The 23,072-nt window shown below is 37.2% G+C and overlaps 1 protein-coding gene across 1 annotated transcript in view; it reads right to left on the bottom strand.

The window, feature by feature from the left end:
- Window positions 1-7,488: 7,488 nt before the first annotated feature.
- The window catches only part of gli3 (GLI family zinc finger 3), a 215,250-nt gene continuing 199,666 nt past the window's right edge, over window positions 7,489-23,072 (bottom strand). The window contains exons 11-15 of the mRNA XM_067377454.1: window positions 16,078-16,227; window positions 15,750-15,914; window positions 15,170-15,463; window positions 11,878-12,280; window positions 7,489-11,561 (exon numbers count right to left, since the gene is read on the bottom strand). Of these exons, the coding sequence (XP_067233555.1) occupies window positions 9,214-11,561; window positions 11,878-12,280; window positions 15,170-15,463; window positions 15,750-15,914; window positions 16,078-16,227 (3,360 nt within the window). The 3' untranslated portion in view covers window positions 7,489-9,213. The remainder of the gene's footprint in view (window positions 11,562-11,877; window positions 12,281-15,169; window positions 15,464-15,749; window positions 15,915-16,077; window positions 16,228-23,072) is intronic.

Below are 23,072 nucleotides of genomic sequence, written 5' to 3'. Positions count from 1 at the left end.
ATCCGTGCCCACAAATTCATAATCCGTGCGCACGGGTTTGTAAAAACTGTACTCACGGATTTGTGGCCCCGCCTCGAATCTTTGCGGCAGATTCAACCAGGCCACCTATTTAGGTGCGATGCATAGGCTATTGTAAATAAATAATATTTATTTTACAAAATGGAGAATTTCCTGAACTTTCTAAAAAACGATAGAGAGTTGGATGACGCCACTCTGTCAGCGTTTCGAGAGGAGAAGGTAAAAAGCAATACCAACAAATAATGCAGCCTAATGCATTTAATAATAACATTAACCAGTGAAGCCTTACATGCATAACTCTGACAACATGAAACAAACTTACTTAGGTTGTCAGTCACTTTTGAGGAAACAAATTATGCCGCTTATTTCCTAATGCAATTTGATTAAAGGTAATCTACATACACAAGACAGCTCAGCTTCACATATAGTAAATAAATTAATAAAAATGTTTTAGTGGCAGAAAATATAATTTCATAATTTATGGTAATAGCCATGAGGAAGCTTGAAAAGCAGGAATCTGTGAAACTGCACCATCTGTTGGTCAATACAAATAAATTGGCTAATGAAAGGGATAATAAAATGAATAATAAGTGTACTTTTATTTAATTAAAAGATTAGTCCAAAAATTTAAATTCTGTCATAATTTACTCACATGAACTATCCATTTAATTAAATAATGAAAGCTTTTGCAGGCAGATTGTCTTTTACATTTTTTTCCTCTTTTATTTTAGATGGACTGCTATGCAGTCAATAGTATGTCAGATGAGCAACTACTGACGTACGTCCCCAGATTTGGAGACCGGATAGCAATAAGACAGTACTGCAGAAGAGAAGTAGCTGCATTAGAAGGAAACACCACAGTATCTATAGGCACAGAAAACCTCATGGCAAAATTGCAAGGAAAGCGGGAGAGAAAGAGAAAGCATTGTGATAATCGTTCAGAAAAACTCAGTGGAAACACGAATGCCCAAAAAAATGAGCGAAGTTACCAAATGTGACTGTTTGAAGAGGTCCGTGGCTCCTTTGTCCAAATCAAAGAGAAACGAGGTGGTGGAACCAGACACTTAAAGGCTTTAAAGAGTGCTACCATGGCAGAACTTTTGGAGTGTGGCAAGGAGCTGTTCTTTCCAAACGGAAAAAATAAATTAGGGGATATAAATGAATTTGAGCTGAAATTAAGAGACTTCACAGAAGAAGAAGTAGATCCACAAACAACATTAAGTGAACAATATGAAATGAGGAAGGTAAAGATACCGAGGCTGTATCTGTCTTGCAAGAGGACAGACACAACTGCAAGCACAAGCATTCAAAGAGTAGATGAGTATGTACCTGAAGGTCTTTCTACCTCTGCCATTTCGTGTGAATGCCATGAAGAACCTGTTGCCATAACTGAGGACAATGGTTCCATGATTGATTCGTCATTTTTGTCAGAAGACGGTGTAGTGATTTTAGAACCAGGTATAGTGAATGTAATGCACAGTTCTATTTCAATTGATGAAGAAATTCAGTTCGGATATACTGTTTTGCAAGACAGTACAATACTGGATGACACTCTACCAATGGACCCTGCTGAAATAGTGCAAGATAAGCCAACCCGATCTCACGGCAATTCGTACGTATTTTACGAGGTGGCTAAATCGTATGAATTCATACGACCTCACTCGTACTAATTCATACGTTTTTTGCTAAATCGTATGTATTTTATGAGTTGACAAATTCGTATGAATTCATACGAATGACCTACCCCAAACCCCGCCCCTAAACCTAACCGTCACTGGGGTTTAGACAAATCGTACGAATTCGCACGAGTGAGGTCGTATGAATTTATACGAAATAGCCACCTCGTAGAATAAGTACGAATTGGTCGTGAGATAGCGTTGGATAAGCCACAGGCTACCAAGTTAAGGCTTCGCAGGGGAAACATTTTCCAAGATCTAAATGCAGCTTTCACAGATGGCTTAATATCTGTCAATGACTGTCTTGTAGAAATTGAGATGGTCCTACCTAATGGTAGCTCTGTGAAAGGAGAAGACAATGGTGGGATTCTCAGAGATGCACTAAGTGAGTACTGGGGTACTTTTTTCATGAAATGTACAGCAGGAAGCACATTAAAGGTACCCATGACAAGACACGATATGAAAGATGAATGGGAAAATGTAGCTAAAGTGATGGTTCTTGGTTACAATATTGTTCAATACTTTCCCATTGTGTTGACCAAGCCTTTTCTGTGTTACTGCCTTGGACTTGAAATTGATGAGGATGAGCTCTTCACAGCATTTTTGGAGATAGTTCCTCAAGAGGAAAAGCACCTTGTTGAAGAAGCAATGAGAGACTTTACATCTGTCTCTGAAAGAGAAGAATGGATTGAATTCTTGGAAGCTCATGAAGTGAAGCTTGTTATCACTGAAAAAAATGCCAAGCAGATATTACTTGATGTGGCACACAAAGAAATTGTGCAAGATCCAGCTTACATAGCAGAGTGTTGGAGTCCAGTTTTAAAAAAACTGAAACTGCCATCAGGAGGACTGAATGAACTGATGATCAGCCTTACTCCAACAGCTAGGAAAGTTGTAGCCATATTAAAACATGAAACACTGAACAACAGAGAAAGCCAGATCATGGATTATCTGAAGAGATTCATCAAGAACCTCAGTGATGTTCGGCTCAGGAAGTTTCTTCGTTTATGCACAGGTGATTGATTACTTATTTTGCTATTATTATATTCATTAGAATATAACATGTTATTGATATGAAACTATTAATATATTAATTTATTACACTTAATTTATAAATAAGTAAATAGATTAGTATAAAATGTTTAGAATTTCCTGATGTTGTGTATAATATTATATAGTATTATTATATGAATACATACTAAATTATTTAATGAATTATTTGTTTCTTCGTAGGAGCTGATCTCCTTGTTGGAAAGTTTATTCATGTCCAGTTCGTTCAGCCAAAGAGTTTCTTCACAAGAAGTCCCCAGTCCCACACCTGTGGATGTGTGTTGGAAGTTCCAAATAATTACACTTCGTACCTTGAGCTTGCAGAAGAGTTTGCAAATGTCCTTGATGCAAACATATGGGTGATGGATATTGCATAAAGGTCAGGATGAAGAAAATAACCAATGTCAGTAATACTTATGAATTATCCTTATCTAATATTATCCTTAATGTTGTGTTTGTCCAAGGTGGTCAGACGGTATGTGCAGCAGCAGCAGCAGCAGCAGCATCATGTTATTACACCTCAATTTCATGGTTTCTGTATTTCTGTTTCCTGTTATCAGTGTTTATATACAAAAATTGTTCTTACAAATCTTACAAAAGCAACAATGTTAGAAGTTTATTAATTAGGAGGTTTATTAATTAATTCTGTTCTACTGAATACAGTGTTTTAAAAAATAAACACACAGAAAAGATACACAAGACTATCTGGCATTTTTTAAATTAAATATGTATACAAGACAGAAGAGACACAAGATGTATACAGCAGAAACACTAAATAGATGAACAGATGAATACCATAAAAAAAAACAGACAAAAGCCTGACTATGCTGCTGGTGTTCCCTAAAAGTACTGTAACTCTAATAATTAAAGAATTTAAGAAAAGTCCATAACTTTCGCAGTACCAAATGATTTCTCAACACATCTTTATCTCACATTTAACAGTGTAGTCAGCTCTTGTCTAAGAGCCAGGTAGAGATCAAGTGCTGTGTACCTATCCTTGGGAAGCCTGAGGTGATGTTGAGCCATGATGTGTGCACACAGGGTGAAAATGTCCTCATCACAAGCGACATCAGAGCGATGGATACATTGATCTTCGCAGGTGGCACAGTCTTCCACCAGTATATGACATATGTAGTCTTCTGTGTCATATAATTCAGGTAGGGTGTACATAACATCTGGTCGACCGTGGGGTACAAGGCTGTTCCTTGAAGGACGGATTAGGTGGCTGTTCCAAGTGTCTTTGGTGGAATCCAGATCTTCCTGTAAAAGTCACAAATAGTGGTAAATCACTACACACTCTCTCTCTCTCTTTGTGTGTGTGTGTTGTTTTTACTACTTTGTGAGGACCAAATGTCTGCACAAATATAGTAAAATGAGGAAAGTTTGACATGACAACATCTTTTATAAGACTAAATAGGACTGCATAAACCATGGCCCTTCACTACAATCTCCTTAAACTATACAATGGGTCTTAATTTTAACATTCTTATAAGAATTTATTTCTGTGATCAAAGCTGAATTGTCATCATTATTACTCTAGTCGACAGTCACATGATCCCTCAGAAAACATTCTAATATGCTGATTATTATTATTATCATTGTTGGAAACTGCTTGGTTTTGTTTTGTCCTGTGATGCTTTTTCAGGATTATTTGATGAATAAAATGTTAAAATAAATAAATAAATAGCAGCATTTCCTTAAATAAATCTTCATTCTTTTTTTTCTTGAAAGAAATCAATACTTTTATTCTGCAGGGATGAGCAAAATTCATTAAAAGGGACAGTAAAGACTTATATTGTTACAAAAGGTTATCTTAATTTTAACATTATATAACACACACACACACACACACATATATACAGTACAGTCGAAAAGTTTGGAACCACTAAGATTTTTAATGTTTTTAAAAGAAGTTTCGTCTGCTCACCAAGGCTACATTTATTTAATTAAAAATACAGTAAAAACAGTAATATTGTGAAATATTATTACAATTTAAAATAACTGTTTTCTATTTGAATATATTTCACAAAGTAATTTATTTCTGTGATGCAAAGCTGAATTTTCAGCATCGTTACTCCAGTCTCATCGTTACTCCTGTCACATGATCCTTCAGACATCATTCTAATATGATGATTTGCTGCTCAAGAAACATTTAATGTGTACAATTGTACAAAATATTTGTGTGCAATATTTTTTTTTTTTCAGGATTATTTGATGAATAGAAAGTTCAAAAGAACAGTGTTTATCTGAAATCTAATCTTTTGTAACATTATAAATGTCTTTACTGCCACTTTTGATTGATTTGATGCATCCTTGCTGAATAAAAGTATTAAATTCTTTAATTTCTTTTCAAAAAAATAAAAATAAAAATTCTTACTGACCCCAAACTTTTGAACGGTAGTGTATAATGCTACAGAAGCTTTGTATTTCAGATAAATGCTGTTCTTTTGAACTTTCTATTCATCAAGGAATCCTGAAAAAAAAAAAGTGCACAACTGTTTTCAACATTGAAAATAATCATAAATGTTTATTGAGCAGCAAATCAGCATATTAGAATGATGTCTGAAGGATCATGTGACACTGAAGACTGGAGTAACGATGCTGAAAATTCAGCTTTGCACCACAGGAATAAATTACTTTGTCAAATATATTTAAATAGTACACAGATATTTTAAATTGTAATAATATTTCACAATATTACTGTTTTTACTGTATTTTTAATTAAATAAATGTAGCCTTGGTGAGCAGACGAAATTTCTTTTAAAAACATTAAAAATCTTAGTGGTTCCAAACTTTTAGACTGTACTGTATATGTGTGTGTGTGTGTGTGTGTTATATAATGTTATCATCACTGAAGTATCATTTTTTGCAATTATGTCACAATACAGTCAAACCTGAACATGGTGTTGTGTGTGTTTGTGTGTGTTTAGGTGTGTGTGTGTGTGTGTATTTTGTTCTCCATTGTGGAAGTGTTATGGTGTCAACTCTTCACTTCTGTGTGTGTTCTGCATTGATTATTTGTTTGACAAAATATGTAACAGAGACCTTTTTTTTTTTTTTTATAATCTCCCATTCGAACCAATACCGGTTTTGGATGCATGCATTGTTGTTATGTTGATAATGTTTTGCACATTACATTTGACATTGTATTGATTGCTCACACACACATCTGCCTGCACTCTCAGAAAAAAAGGTACAAAAGCTGTCACTGGAGAGGTGCCCTATCAAAAGGTACTTGTATGTAGAGTGTATATTAGTACCTTAAAGTTACATATTGGGTACCAAAAGTGTACATATCTAAAGGGCACATATTAGAACCCTTTTAAATGGTAACATCCCAGTGTAAGCTTTTGTACCATTTTTTTTTTTCTAAGAGTGTAGCCTGGATTAATCGTGAAAACCTTGCTTAGCTGGTTCAGGTGTGTTTAGTTGGAGCTAAACTTTGCGGACATTGATCCTCCAGAAGCAGGACACCCCTGACATGCCCTTCACTTTAATTGAATGTGATTTATCAATATCTAGTAGTACATCTTAAAATATAGAGCTTTTCATGACAAATTCATATAATTGCTATTTTTTATTGGATTGTATTTCTAATCCAAAGTAAACTATTAACAACATTTTTTATAACCAAAGATTGACACTGTATTCTAGCTTGTAACTTTAACATAACAGTTCCTATTTATAATTCATATTTCAATTGAAGATCTAGAATACTGTTACTCTCCAAATCTGCTAATTTTGTTAGGTATTCAGCAGCCTACAAATTCACTGATTCAATGATCTTTTTTTATCTCATTCTTTCTGTGTGAACTGAATACACAATGCTTACAGTCATACTTTTAAATGTAATTTTTCACTATTATTTATTCAGATCTCTTTCTGTTTAAATAAATAAATATTTAAATATGTCAGCGTGTATGACTTGTGTTCTCTTGTGATCTCTCAAGTGTCGTACATTAGAGGCGAAGCTTCGCAGCAGCACTGATTATACATTTCTGATTTAAATGTCAGTGAGTGGTGGTTTGTGTCGCGACAAAAGCTTAGTAAAATGGATGATTTGACAATTCCATACCGACTCTTATTCTACCTGGCAGAAATAAGTAATGCTGCTTTTCATTTCTCGTTATTCCATTCCAAATAGGAAGTGACCAAAACGTACACAAACTCATTACAGATACTATAATTTTACATCACTATAGTCATTGACACAAAATTAATTGGTGTTGCTACAAATAGCAGTTGCACTATGCAAAATAAGATTCAGAACAACATGAATTGCTTCTGCAATGTCAGTCCAAGATTTCTTCTTATGTTTATGTTTGCACCTTGTGAATGTTAATGAATGAGGACGTTTCATAAAAAAAAGGTGTCCTTAGGTGTTTAAGTGATCCTAGAGTCTCTTCCTATGTGATCAAGAATTTTTTCATATGATAACTTTACTGCACTGCACATTAATATGTTAGGACTGATTTGAAAGATTAATTCATTAGCTCATTGGCAGAGAAAATAGTACTGCATTATAAACAGCCAGATTAAATATTTAAGCATGCACTGTTTAGTATTACTATTGTGTTTTGCTGTAACTTCTTCAATATACATTAACAAATTGTGTCCTTGTAACATAAATGCAGAGACAAGCAAAGACAAACATTTTATATATATTTTTATTAAAACCATACAAACATTTTTTTTAATCTGATATAAAATGAACATTGAGAATTTGTTCCCAGTCTAAGGGTGCTAGGCACCATGACTCCATTTTGATCTCTCTGTTTAAATGTAAGAGAGGGCACAGGGATTCCTGCTTTATAGAGTAGGATATTTATACTAATTCTGACCCCTGATGCCACCTAATCTCTTAACTACAGTTTACAGAATGAATATGTATTTACAAGCATGAAAAAACATAAAACAAACAACTATTAAAAAAACAACAACAAAGCAACCAACATTGTTTATACATGTTACATTTCTCAATGCCCAACCAACAGAATGTAGTTTCATGTTTCATGTAACATGTAAAGTCAAAGGACTCTTTCCATACACATTTTATTTTTGGCAGTGATTCTTTTGTATGGACAGGCATTAATAAGGCACATACCTTAGGCTCAAACCCTTTTGTCCTTTCATATGGGAATCGGTCATACCACTTTTATGTTCAAAACACTGATACACAACTACAGAAAAAGTTAAAATAACTGTACAAAAACAAACAGAACCTAATTACCAGAGTACCCATTTTAAAAAGCTGTACATATGCAGGTTAGAAACTGCAGGGTAGTTTTAATACTGCTGAAAAGTCTCTTAGCTCTTGTAGTGGAGCTTGATGTGTCTTGGTGTTTATAAGTCTTAATTTTGCTTATTTAATCATGAATGGGTAGGTAAAAACAGGTTGATCTAAAAAGCTTACATGATATCTTGCTATAGATGCACTGCACTGCTGTGACAAAAACAGCACACAACTGACTGCTATAAACAAAGAAAAAAAAATTACTGATATATTTAGATAAATTTAAGCATGAATTGACACAATGCTTTTTGGCCACAAATTCAAAAATCTTTGTGCAAGTATGTTGAGATTGACTAAAATGACCACAATGTTTTTTTCCACAATTGTCACATAATGCACTGCCTAACGTCAGCACCAGTCATTTACAATATGAACAAAATGATGTAAAATGTAATTTTTTACAGTATAAAAAGGAAAAAAAATATTAACATTTATTTACAAAGATACAGTCAATAGAATCAAGATACTGAGCTATCAGCTCTAGCATTCTTCTCCACACTTATACAACAAAATGGTCCCTCTTACTTGCCATGAAGGAAAAAATGGATCCAAACAACATTTGGTACTTATGAAATCACTGAAATATTGTTGATTTAAGACACTTAAAAAGACAATTAGAATAATCAAAATATGACACTTGCCAAGAGTGATATTCGACCCTGTCTTGACCTGTTGACAGTTAAGTCTGTCTGTATTCATACTGTCTTTGAAGTACATAATGCACTCTAAAATGAACAATATATGAGTTATCCTACTCAGTTTATTGGACACTGTGTTCACTTGATAAGAAAAATAACATGCACTTACAGTAACAGTGTACAACAAAACATATAGCAACAACAACAGTGAATACTGTTTTAATGTGATGGAAAGTGTCTCCTGTCATCATTATATAGCGATATAAAAGAAAAAAATAGCCTCTCTATATGTATCTATATGGTTTTATTGGTCACTGCCTCTAGGACGATGAGATAGCTTCAAAATAGATTGTGAACTCTTTGTAACATCGCCTATTAAACTATTTTAATGAGTATAAGGTAATAACTTTTTACTCATCCCACATTTAAACATTACATGCATAAGTCTGTTATATTTATCTTATTTATAACATTGTTACAATTTTTTTTTTTTTTTTTTTTTTTTTTTTTTTTTTTTGGAGGAGGAGGCGTTCACAGACTACTGCATAATAGCCAAAAATTTACTCTCTTCTGCGAGGGTGGTAAGGAGGGAGCTCATGTCACCTATAGCCATGTTGTTAGAGCCTGGATGCATGCTGTGAAATGCAGCAGAAACACGAGGAGTAGTCAGTCGAGAGGAAGTCCGAGACAGACCCTGGAGAAAACTAGGACTGATTATGTCAGACACCACACTACCCTGCTCATAGCCATCCTCAAGGATGGAACAAATATCTAAACCCACATTATCTAGGGTACCTGGGCTTCCTTCAACCGTGCTGGTAACCTGATCAACCCCAGGGGACAGAAGAGCCTCAGAAGGTGTTTCTGTCTCTTCTGACAAGGACTCCATTAGACATGACTGTGCTATGTTGTGAGAAGATGAAGTTTTGGACTCTGCTGTATCAAAACACTCAGCAATAAAAACTGGTTGTTGTTGCTGAAAGGAAGAGCAAGTGCTAGTTTGAAGGTGATCATCTACCTCAAGCTTCAGCCCTGAAGCCTGATTTGTAAGGGAGCAATTGGTGCCATTTCCATTTCTTAAACTTTGCTGCTGGCATGAATGTACATTTTGACTGTTGCTAACCTGCTGAGTGGAGTAGAACTGTGGGTGATATAAGCCTCTACGGCCACTGTTGACAGGTGGGTGGGACATAGGAGGCTGAGGTTGGTGAGACAGTAGTGTTGCCGGAGACAAGCTGCAGTTGGCTGCTCTTTGCAACAAAAGTTTACCGCTGATTTGATGTGTTATTGTGTGATTTTGCAGGAGGTGAGTTTGGGATATAGTTGTCTGCTGGGCACAGCTAGGGCGGATGGGGCCCAAATAGATATGAGAGAAGTCGGGTCGACCAAAGTTATTGTGCCGTGATTCCATTTGGGAGGTTGAGGAAGACTCGATCTTAATGCCTGGATTCATCTTGGACTGCTGTTGGGTTGGTTTTGCAATTTGTTGATGCTGCTCTGGATGTCTGCACCCGTAGCTCATACCTGTCATGTGTTGAACACCATCTCTATGAAGACTTAAGTGTTGATCTATGAAATCTGTATGCAGTTGTTGTTGCTGCACAATCATGTTTCCAAAGCGACCAAAGGGGTTGCCAGTAGGGTCAGAATATCTTCCACACCTCTGAGATTGCTGCCTGGGAGAAGTAACATCAGCACTACCAGAGCTCACTTCATTCCATTGGATAGGCATTACATCTTTACTAATGCCTTCCCCTTCTGCCTCTTCCTGTTGCTGTTGTGGGCTGAGGAATTTCTGGCCATCTGCAATACTCTGATCAAAACTGGATCTATGGGGACTGGAATCACTGCTATGGTTTTGAGCTGATTCCTGATCTTGGGAATGGAGATATTGCACCAAATCATCTGGTAGGATGTCTTCATCAACATGTAACAGAAGACCATCCTGGTCCATGGCCAATTCCTCAAGTGCTGATTGCTCCATGATGCTAGGAGGGCATGGGGAGTGTAGATTCTTCTGAAAGCTACCTACTTGGCAGGTGTAGTTCTGCCAGCTGTGATCTTCTCCATCTGCGTAATGATTACTACCAAGATGGGGTAATGAATTCATGTTGTTTAGACTGCTGAAACGCTGTACCTTTGGCAAGCCAAAAGCACTAGGATCCCGTGGGCGCACAGGGTCACTGGCTCTACGATCACTATTCCCTGGACCTTCACCAGGGTACAGTCCTCTCCGTTGAAACACTGCTTGACTGCCTTGTAAGTTGTGCGTACCATCACTACAGCGACGTGGCCTGACCAGTGGTGGTAGTGTAAGCTGTCCTGTGTCCTGTCCATCTCCCATCAAAGTCAGTCGAGTTTTTAGGCTCATTTGCTCCATGTTGGGCAAGGGTGTGGGAGGAGGCCCACCTGTAGCAGCTGCATATTTGGCCTTCAGGTGATAGTGTTGAGCTGGAGTGAGGTTCAAAGCACCTCTTGCTCCCATACCACTTCCTCCAATACCTCCACTTCCACCACCACCCCAGCTTCCACCGTACACCATTCCACCTGAACTTCCTCCTCCACCTCCATACTGGCTGGCTTCACTGGAGCGTCGGGAGGCATCAGTAGAGATAGGGTCATAAGAGTCAGTGGCACTGAGATTGTGGATACGCCGATGATGGCTGTGCTCAGACTGCGAGGCCTGGCTAGATCGGCGGCTGGAGAAGCAGGGGGAGATGCCAGAGGAGCGACGGCTGCTGCTCAGGTAGGCCGAGCTGGTGTTGCTGCCACTGCTGTCCCGTCGTTCATGCAGCAAACTCAAAACTGTCAGCTCTGTGTTGGATGGTTCAGGACGTGAAGGAAGCTGGGGCACTCCCAAAGAATTACTCCTTCCAAGGCATGAACCTAATAACGAGAGATACTCTTGTTATCATTATGATACCATTATAGTCATATTTAGACATAAATGTGTAAGTTCACTCAAAAAAGAAAACTTCTGTCATCATTTACTCACCCTCACAAACCATCAAAATATCTTCTTTTGTGTTTCGCAGAGAAAGAACAAGTCATGAAAATGATGAGGGTGATGACAGAAGTTTAATTTTTGGATAAACTAAGTTTTATAAGATTTTAAGTTTAAGAGATTATAAGAACACCTGGTGGCCTGCACTTAAATTTGTAGAGTTCGGTATTTTGACAAAGCTCTGAAAATAAGACCTACCTTTTCCTGTGAGGGCAGGCAGGGCCTGGCCTTTAGGGGGTGGTGTTGGGGACAGATGTCCTAGCCTAGGCACAGCTCCATTCACCTGCCTTAACCTCTCCATCTTAACATGTTCCATCCAGCGTAGGGGCCGTCCTACATTTCGGCGTGTCTGCAAAGCTAGTGTTGCTGCAGTGGCTGTTGCAGTGGATACTGTAGAGTCCATAATGGGGGCATCCTCCTCCTCTCCCTCTCCTTCCTCCACCTCTTCCTCCTCTTCATTTTCCTGGTCCTCAAGTACTGCCACCTCTCCCACAAGTCCAATGCGGTTTACAGCAAGCTGGACTCCACGGCCGATATGGGGGCCGCCGGTGGACTGGTCACTGCCGCATGAAGACTGACTGCCAGGGCTTGGCTGAGACGTCTATGAGGGAGAGAGAGAAGAGAACATATTTTTTTCAATTTTACTCAATTTATGACAAAAATGTAACAATCCTGATCTTTTTGGCACATTTTATACAGGTGAAACAGAAGAATGCAATGAGGAGAATGAAATGCAATGTTGAGAAAATTTCTCGCATTCTGCCATGTAACAAGACTTAGTAGAGCAGATGTCTTCAACCCTGCCACTGTAAACCACTGTCCTGGAAAGCTTATTTCCAACCTTGAACACACCTGCCTTAATTATCAAGTTTATGTGTGTTTGATTAGGACGGGAGCTAAACTTTCCAGGACAGTGGGTCTCCAGGAGTAGGGTTGAAAACCTCTGTAATAGTGATTAGTGTGAGCAATAACTTCTACACATTTTCTACATCTTTCTGCCAAATATACTTTGCTGTCTACATAAAACTGTATTTGAATCACTTTCTTCTCTACTTCAGCATGGAATGTGTAAGAAACAGGTTTCCTCATGCTCACCAGCTGCTTATACCAGAACTAAATGACCAACAGTGGGAGTAGAGATAAGCTTGTTTGTCCCATTTTCAGAAAACAGGGCACATGAACAATGGTCTCCCTTTAGAGCTGTTGGGCCCTAATTATGTTGTTTTTTCGTGTTGCAAATGGATAATGGCTGCTAAAGAATTGACTGTCTCATTAGTAGTGGTGTAAGAAAGCTTTTTTTTTCTTTCTTTCTTTTTTTTTTTTTTTTGCGATTTGCGATTGCGTTTTCTCAACCTAGAGCTGAATAAAGATCCAAAACACAATGAAACCATAAGTGCAGTCACAGCTCACTGATTTAAAGGTCCCGTTTTTCGTGTTTTTTTGAAGCTTTGATTGTGTTTATTGTGTGCAATATAACATGTGTTCATGTTTCGCGTGTAAAAAAAACACAGTATTTTTCACATAATTTACTTATCTGTATACCGCTGTTTCCACTGTCATAAAAATGGGCTGATGACTTCCTTGTTCTATGAAGTTCCTCCTTCAGAAATACGTAACGAGTTCTTATTGTGCCAGCGGTTCCTGTTTTACATGTGGATTATTGTGGTGTTGTGCCGAATGAACACAAAAGACAATAATTCCCGAGAGACTGAACTCTTTAATCTCCACAAGCAGCGACAGAAAATGTACAACGTTAGCACTCACTCAGAAGAGTACCTCATACGGAAAACGGCCATATACATAAACATAGTCCCCACTTGTGGCCATAATGTGCACTGCAGTCCAACATTAACTATTGCAGTAAGGATACCACAATTATAACTTTTGGGAACCGAGTTAAACATAAATTGTAACCATTGATCTCTAAGTACAGCGTCCCTGGGAAGGCCAAACAAAGGTGATTGGACTGCGGGATGAAAATAACACCGTTTCGACGACATGGCGACAAACACACTCTACAAACGCAACTCTTGCTCTTCTCCGTGGGAGCGCAACAAGACCACGCCCCCTTTTTTGTGTATTCCTGTGGGCGGAGGTTAGTCAAAAAACTGTTTTAGTGACGTCATTAAAGAAGGAAGTAGAGGGATGTAGTCCAAACTGGCTGTTCGATGTAGGCGACTTCTGTTAAATAAAATATCTCGCTTGGCATTGAACTTTGAGCTTTAAAATTTTACAGACTTTATTTATACTCTAACAACAACATTACACACTAACTAAAGTTTGAAACATGGGATCACGGAGAACGGGACCTTTAAAACTGCAACACAGTTCTAGAGCAAAATACATAAACAGTTACTAGAGTTAGCTGTATCATGCAAGCTGATATAATACTCATGTGACCATAGGCAACAATATTGTGACAATAAAATATGCACCATGCTTTAAATAAAAAAAACTATTAATAAAAAGGTATTTTTACATACAGCATTAATATTAATGTAAGAGATGACATGATGCTGTTGACCGATGACTGAATGAATAGCCAAAATTGATCCAGATGGCCCAGACTTGAAAGGATAGAATGAGTAATAAAAAGAGAGAAGATCAGACCTATAATGACATCACCATTCTCACCTGATCACCCACTGTCCTTATTAAGAGAGGAAAAGTTATGCGTGTGGTAGTGGACAAAAAAGATATTCAGTTATTAATTTGCTCATGCAAGGCAAAATGTAGCTGAGCAGTTATGAAACTACGAATGTAAGGGGTAAAGACACATTAGTTTTGGAGTAAACATTTGTAAGACAAAGGCCACATACACACTGCAGTTAATTTTGGTTGTCAGTTCACCTCTTTAATGCTTAATCACTTTCTGTCCACACGCAGTTTAGAAATTTAAAGGAGTGACAACCGCACCAGCAGTTGCGTTGTGCAAGAAAATCACAGAGAACGGGGTACTAGGCTTGACTCAAATTATGTTGCCAGATTTTGCTAAAAAAAGGCAGCAGACATGAACAAGCCCATAATAAGCCAAAATAACTCCTAATGCTTTATATTGGAAATGAGACCAAAATATTGCAATCCGCACCTGTCTACTTTGATAACTCTATAAACTTGATCGCTTTATGAGCCAAGCTCAAAATAACAAGCCCAAAACGACATATATATGTGAACAAACATAGCGGATACCAAACATGCAAGACGGCAGAACATTGCTATGGTTACCACTATATCAATCATCACAATTTCAGAGTCATTTTCTGTACACACACAAAACAATAATTTAGGGGTTACTCCTGTATTTAAATGTGGTTGCCACTCCTGAAGCTTTATAGTGAGTTAAAAGTTAAAAGGACATACAAGGTTAGATTTAAGTTTATTTATGTTTAATTTTGGAGAAACATAGCATAAGCGTATTGTATAGCCTACCTGAATAGCAAACCATTACTTTTTGTTCAGATTTTTTTAATATATATGGAAGGAGGCTTACCATGGGCTTTTCTGTTTTGATTGACTTGACTTGTAGACATTCATCCTGTTTCGAGGTAGCATGGTTATACTCCCTTTGGTCCGTGATCGCTCCAAGAGGCAGTTGTCCTGGTGACCTGCTTTGTCCATTACCTCCAGGTTCTCGTGGCTGAGGTGGGGGTCGTGGGTATGTATCCCCACGCTGTTTCTTGGTGACATGGGCTTCAGGACCATGTACAGTCTTAACATGTTTCCGTAAAGAGCTGGGGTCAGTATATCGTTTAGTGCAGCCAGGGATTTTACACACATAGGGTTTCTAAGATAAGTAAAGAGAGAGGAAGCATCTGTGTCAAAATGGAAAGTTGTTTCATAGGTGGATTAAGTCATTACGTTTTGGAAAAAAGTTTACAAAGGCACTGCTTTCCTCACTGCAATAATGTGCACAGGTGAATTGTTCACAATAAGACCAGGAACAAGGAAGAAGAAAGTAAATAGGGTCAATTTTGATTTTATGTTGACTATAATTTATACTTGCCCAAACCTGACAGTGTTAGAAAAAAATGACTGCTTATTGCTTGGTACATTCATGTGTCTGAATTTACCTCATTAGAGTGTGTGCGATTCTGGTGTTTGGCTCGGTCTGAAGCATTAGAAAATGCTTTGTTGCAACCTTCGTGTTCACACACATAGGGCTTCTCTCCTGTGTGTGACCGCAAATGTGTCTTGAGGTTCTCCAGTCTGGAGTAAGCCTTTGAACAGCCTTCAAACTGAGAGAGAAAAAGACACACAGTTACATTGATTTGTTCTAGACAGGCCAAGGATTTGCAGCAGGTAGGTTCTTAGACAAAGCTGTCTCAGATCAAAAGCTGTCCAACCTACTGAAATGAGTGCCTAAAAACAAAAAATAAATGTATTTAATTTAATTCTCACCGTGCATTTATGAGGCTTCTCTCCAGTATGTCTGCGCATGTGCACCACCAGCATGTACTGGGCCTTAAAGGGTTTTTGCTCTCTTGAACATTCCTCCCAGCGACACACAAACTCCTTCTTTTCTCCATGGATATGGTCATTATTTATGTGCTGTGAGAGGAAGAGAAGGTCAAAGCTCATGTTAATGAATAATATGATATATAGTATGAAACATTTACTATGCTGTGGTATGCCTTGATAAAAATCCTTTGCTTATGTCTATTTTAACAAGAGTTGTATATTTAAAAATATGCATTCTACTGTTACCTACTAATGTTTTCCATGTTAGTTTGAATGTTAAAATGATTCCAGTTCGCATGGAACCGCGGAAACGACTAATAATTCTGTATTATACGGGCCAGACAAGTAATCTGGCGATGTCACTTTGTAAAGAAAGATTAAACTTCTGCGCACATACACATTCAAACACGTAAATTAACGTAAAGAGCACATTAAAAGTCTTGTGATTTCAGTGTAAGTTAAAGTTAAAGTGTAAGTTAAAGTTTCAGTTAAAGGTGTAATTTAAGTGGACCCTAAGTTAATAAATAATGATTTTTACAATGGAAGTGATTCAATCAAAAACTTAACTCGATAATAACTTAGCTGAGAGCTGATGTAAAGCCAGAACAATCTCTTTCCATTAATTTTCCTATTTCACTGAGAAGCTGCTTTGAAACAATCTTTATTGTAAAAAGCACTATTTAAATAAAGATGACTTTACTTGAATGTAGCCTACTTATTAATACTAACATCTACTTTGTATACAATGCAATGGCATTCTTGTGCCACTAGAGGGCTTCAGGATCACAAAATTGAGGCTTCAGTAACTCCTCAACCACTGCAAGCACAGAGTATACTGTATACATTTTACACAAAACAATAAATATCTATGGAATATCTGAACTTCTAGAAGAGATTCTGCATCATAAATCTGAGGGTTACACTATGGAGGATGTCTAAGGTTAAAGTGTTTTATTCTCTAGTGGTCGACAACAGCACTTTGAGAAGTTTACTACAGAACTATCTGGATCAACATTGAAACGCCTGTTGAACATCAAAAGTAGCTACTCTGATATCTACATGAGTTTGATATCTACACTACTTTCCCTTGTGTCTTCTGAGAGGGTTTATATGCAATTTGTATGGAAGCCAAATTCTACCATGTAAGAAAAAAGTTGCTTTTGTAAATCATGCAAATTTTACGACAAAGTCGTAACTATGGCATAAAGTTATACAATTATGACATAAATGGGCTTCAATAAATTTATGATCAGTTAGTCCTGAACACTTAATTTCAATTACTTTAATTCTTACAATCAATTACTTTAATTGGAAAACAATGCTATATTTATATTGTATGTTTGTGAAAAGTAATTGTTAAAATAGTCATTCAGACATCTCTATTATTCTTTCTTTCTTTCATTTTTAACTCCCTGCTTCTTACAGTGATCTTTCTCATGTGTCAGTTTCCCCTTATCTGTCAATTTCTCTCTCTCTCTCTCTCTCTCTCTCTCTCTCTCTCTCTCTCTCTCTCTCTCTCTCTCTCTCTCTCTCATCTGTTCAGTATGCCTAGTCTGTTGTGAGTGAGCATGGTTTGTGAGTCCCAGTGTCCGATTTAAATGGGATTTCAAATAACCCCCTGTCACCTCCCATCACTATAGGCCTATGGCCTTGCCATGACAAGCGCTGACAGTTATGCTGCTGTGGCAACTTTTGAATCTAAGGTTTTGGAAGGGGTGGAGCAGGAGTGGGGGATGTGTTTGGGGTGAAAGATATCAAAAGTTTAGTGAAAGCATCTCTAATGCAAGAGCTTTCCAACTGCAGCCCATCATCTTCATTCGCCCCTGTTGTTGATACTGTCACCTCTGGCTTAACCAAACCCAATTACTTCCTCTCACTCACTGTCATTTGCCCCTTCTCTCTCCTACAAGCCATCAAATCCCTGTTGCGTTTCTTCTATCTTTCTCTCAACATGCTGCCTCCACCTAGGTCCTTCTCATTTTCTCTATGTAACCCCTTTTTTGTTTGTCTGGCCATCTCTGTCACGCACACACGTGCAGCAAGGGAGTTGTGAAGGGCTGAAGGTTTCAAAGGAAAACACAGTTTCACGCAAACCGCTGAGCGAATGAGGTCAACATCTGGCATCCACACAAAGACAACAGTGTGCAACACTTATGAGTGCTTTTCCTGTCCTGAAGCCATTTGATTTAAAAAGAACAGACACAATATCCTGAACATAAGCAAGTGGGGATTAATGCATTCCAAAGCAACTGAGCATCTCCGCAAGAGAAGAAGACAGGGAAGAATATGCAAGAGAAAGACAGCCAGACAAACCAAGAGAGAAAGACAAAACAGAAAAAGAAAGACAGCCTGAGTTGACTTCCCTTACATACAGAGTAGAAGAGGGGACAGACCAGAGTGACAGCTGGAAGTCCAAGAAAACGCAGAGTGAAACGGCTTCTAAAAAAAGAGTGAGAGGTGGCAGCAGAGACAGAGAGCGGAGCTCATCCTTTATTCCTCTTCATGACATAAAGGCGGCCTGCATCACAGTCCTCCCCGTCACCTCGCTGCAGTTACAGCCAAACTTTCACAGAGTTTGTTTGAGAAACATGCACATTTGTGTGTGAGCTGAGTGAGTGTATATGTGCACACTCTATATTTGCACTTCTACATCACTAGACGTCAAAGTCGGACTGTCATTCAAACATTTCTTTTCAACAAAGAGACGACCTTCAATCACCTGTCTGGGTTGAGTACATGTCAACTGATCACCATGAGAATGCCAGACCTTAATTGGTGCAACTGTCCAACAAACTTCAGTTCATTTTAACATCTCCTAATTATTTTCACCCATAAAATGCTGCATATGGAACTGCTTTCTTAAGCCCAAGGTATTAAGTTTTGACACAAACACTTAGTGTGCAACCGAAAGCATAAAAAAAAGCATCTTTTTAAAGGTCCCGTTCTTCATGTTCCCATGTTTCAAACTTTAGTTAGTGTGTAATGTTGTTGTTAGAGTATAAATAAAATCTGTAAAATTTTAAAGCTCAAAGTTCAATGCCAAGCGTGATATTTTATTTAACAGAAGTCACCTACATCGAACAGCCAGTTTGGACTACATCCCTCTACTTCCTTCTTTAATGATGTCACTAAAACAGTTTTTTGACTAACCTCCGCCCACAGGAATACACAAAAAAGGGGGCGTGTTCTTGTTGCGCTCCCACAGAGAAGAGCAAGAGTTGCGTTTGTAGAGTGTGTTTGTCGCCATGTCGTCGAAACGGTGTTATTTTCATCCCGCAGTCCAATCACCTTTGCTTGGCCTTCCCAGGGACGCTGTTCTTAGAGATCAATGGTTACAATTTATGTTTAACTCGATTCCCGAAAATTATAATTGTGGTATCCTCAGGGAAGTCAACTCAGGCTGTCTTTCTTTTTCTGTTTTGTCTTTCTCTCTTGGTTTGTCTGGCTGTCTTTCTCTTGCATATTCTTAATGTTAATGTTGGACTGCAGCGCACATTATGGCCACAAGAGGGGACTATGTTTATGTATATGGCCGTTTTCCGTATGAGGTACTCTTCTGAGTGAGTGCTAATGTTGTACATTTTCTGTCGCTGCTTGTGGAGATTAAAGAGTTCAGTCTCTCGGGAATTATTGTCTTTTGTGTTCATTCGGCACAACACCACAATAATCCACATGTAAAACTATGTGCAGCACACGTTATGGTAAGAGGCGTGACCTTTCCGGGCAAGGAGCGCTAAGCTGCTGTCGCATCACAACACAGGAACCGCTGGCACAATCAGAACTCGTTACGTATTTCTGAAGGAGGGACATAGAACAAGGAAGTCATCAGCCCGTTTTTATGACAGTGGAAACAGCGGTATACAGATAAATAAATTATGTGAAAAATACTGTGTTTTTTTTACACGCGAAACATGAACACATGTTATATTGCACACAATAAACACAATCAAAGCTTCAAAAAAACACTAAAAACGGGACCTTTAAAGTATACTCCATTTGATAGTGTGCTTGAACACACTGTGTGAACACAAGTGTAATTTTTGTGTTAAATTGTGTCAATTTTCTGTTATGACTGATAAAAATGTCTTTGTATCCATTTAAATGAGAGTTTCATTCATGGGCCTGTCATCACTATGTTCTATCTAGTTTTGTTCATGGACATTTAGTCTTTATTTCTTCAGTTCCTGTGTTCCTTTGTTTGATTTCCCACCACTCATCTGTTACCATGGACACTAACTATCATCACAGCTGTTCATCATTTAGTTCATCACCATTGTCAAGTCAAGTCATCTTTATTTATATAGCGCTTTTTACAATGCAGATTGTTTCAAAGTAGCTTCACAGTGATAATAGGAAAATTAATGGACAGAGACTATTTTGGCTTTACATCAGCTCTATAGGAAAAAGTTATTATCGAGCTAAAGTATGTTTTTGATTGAATCATTGTGTATTTAAGTTCCTCCTTTTCACTTAGTGTTTGTTTGGTCTCGTTTACATTATGGTGTGTTTCTCTGCCTTTGTTGGATTACTTTGAGTGTTTGGATTAAACTTTATATTGAATTTTTATCTTTCTGACTCTTCATCTATTTGTTTTTTACGCACACACCTGAAAGTGTGACGAGGCCAGTGTTGCTATCTTGTGGACAAACTAATTAGTACAAAAAAATTCAATGTGCATGTGTGAGCCGGGCATACAGACTATGTCTGGTTTGAAAAATCAGACTGTATGCATACAGTACACGCATACTGACTATGACATTTTTGGCATGCACACTGTATGCATACCCTAGCATACACATAAATAACAAAGCATACTTTTGGGCTTCACTAATACATAATCTTGCTTAGAAACAGCCAAAGATGTCGTTAAAATTCCATGACCGTCTACCAAGTCTCAGTTACTATGGTGGCTTGAGGCATTTTTTTAAACAGACAAAAGAGAGAGAAAAAGTTTGAATATATTTGCCATTTTTATTGGATTCACTTGGCCTGATTTACTTGGCCAATGTAATTCTTTTGTTGCGGTAGATTGTATGGCTTTTTGAAATAACTGAAATAATTGAAGTGATTGAGAAATCTAAAGTGGGTAAGACTTCATAATCACCCAGTTACAGAAAAGGAAACACCTTAGAACATTTATCAGTCAATCAGAATCAAGAAGATAACAGTGCTGCCATATAATATGAATTAATCACAACAGTCTTCAGTTGCCCTCTTAGTTTTACAAGGTAAATTCTTCTGTCCATTAGTAGACTTTATTAGTGATTTAAATACAGAATTAAGTAATGTAACCAGAATATTTAATTTCCTATAAAACAAGAGTTATATAATAATATTCAGCAATATTATTGATCTGACTGCATTGACAATATTGTATAAGAGCTGAACCGAGCTGAACAATGACATCACTGTTTTCTCCAGAGCTGCTGTATAGATAAATAAACTAATTAATAACCAATGATTTTTACAATGGAAATGAATCAACACTGAACTTACTTAAGCTGGACAATGACACTATTTTCTTCTAGAGCTGCTGTACATCCGAAACAAACTTTGTCGGCATCATTTTCCTGTTTTCACTGTAAAGCTGCATTGAAACAATCTGTATTGTAAAAAGTGCTATATAAATAAAGGTGACTTGACTTGACAAGATTTCTTTTGACTTGACTTGACAGGAATCTTTACTATGTATGTAATTGTATATTTTTGTATATTTGTGGAAAAATCGGAGAAAAATATGTTGGGAGTTGATTTCTTTTTCTTTCTTTCTTTCTCTTTCTTTCTTTCTTTCTTTCTTTCTTTCTTTCTTTCTTTCTTTCTTTCTTTCTTTCTTTCTTTCTTTCTTTCTTTCTTTCTTTCTTTCTCTCTCTTTTTTTTGTAGCTGAAAGTATTAACAAATTAGGTAAAGTATTGAAAAGACGTATGGACGATTTCTGTTAAATTTGTAGAAATCACAGATTAACAGTTCTAAGCATAGCTAAAAGCCCTTAACATGAGAAGATTCTCTCAGATTAATGAATATTTGTTAATTTATTTGCAGACGACTCGATTTAAAACTATTCTTTTCATTCATTCATCCTCCTTTTTATTCCTCACTCCAAGTGGGATTCCCTGTGGCATGTGATCTGTCTGCCGGCCCTACCAAGTCTCAGTTACTATGGTGGCTTGAGGCATTTTTTAAACAGACAAAAGAGAGAGAAAAAGTTTGAATATATTTGCCATTTTTATTGGATTCACTTGGCCTGATTTACTTGGCCAATGTAATTCTTTTGTTGCAGTAGATTGTATGGCTTTTTGAAATAACTGAAATAATTGAAGTGATTGAGAAATCTAAAGTGGGTAAGACTTCATAATCACCCAGTTACAGAAAAGGAAACACCTTAGAACATTTATCAGTCAATCAGAATCAAGAAGATAACAGTGCTGCCATATAATATGAATTAATCACAACAGTCTTCAGTTGCCCTCTTAGTTTTACAAGGTAAATTCTTCTGTCCATTAGTAGACTTTATTAGTGATTTAAATACAGAATTAAGTAATGTAACCAGAATATTTAATAAATAAAGGTGACTTGACTTGACAAGATTTCTTTTGACTTGACTTGACAGGAATCTTTACTATGTATGTAATTGTATATTTTTGTATATTTGTGGAAAAATCTGAGAAAAATATGTTGGGACTTGATTTCTTTTTCTTTCTCTTTCTTTCTTTCTTTCTTTCTTTCTTTCTTTCTTTCTTTCTTTCTTTCTTTCTTTCTTTCTTTCTTTCTTTCTTTCTTTCTTTCTTTCTTTCTTTCTTTCTTTCTTTCTTCCTTCCTTTCTCTCTCTTTTTTTTGTAGCTGAAAGTATTAACAAATTAGGTAAAGTATTGAAAAGACGTATGGACGATTTCTGCTAAATTTGTAGAAATCACAGATTAACAGTTCTAAGCATAGC

The sequence above is a fragment of the Chanodichthys erythropterus genome, chromosome 23 (assembly GCF_024489055.1).
Source record: "Chanodichthys erythropterus isolate Z2021 chromosome 23, ASM2448905v1, whole genome shotgun sequence".
In the NCBI taxonomy this organism is placed as follows: Eukaryota; Metazoa; Chordata; class Actinopteri; order Cypriniformes; family Xenocyprididae; genus Chanodichthys; species Chanodichthys erythropterus.
The sequence above is the reverse complement of the archived record's forward strand: the minus strand, read 5'-3'. Positions and strand labels throughout refer to the sequence as shown.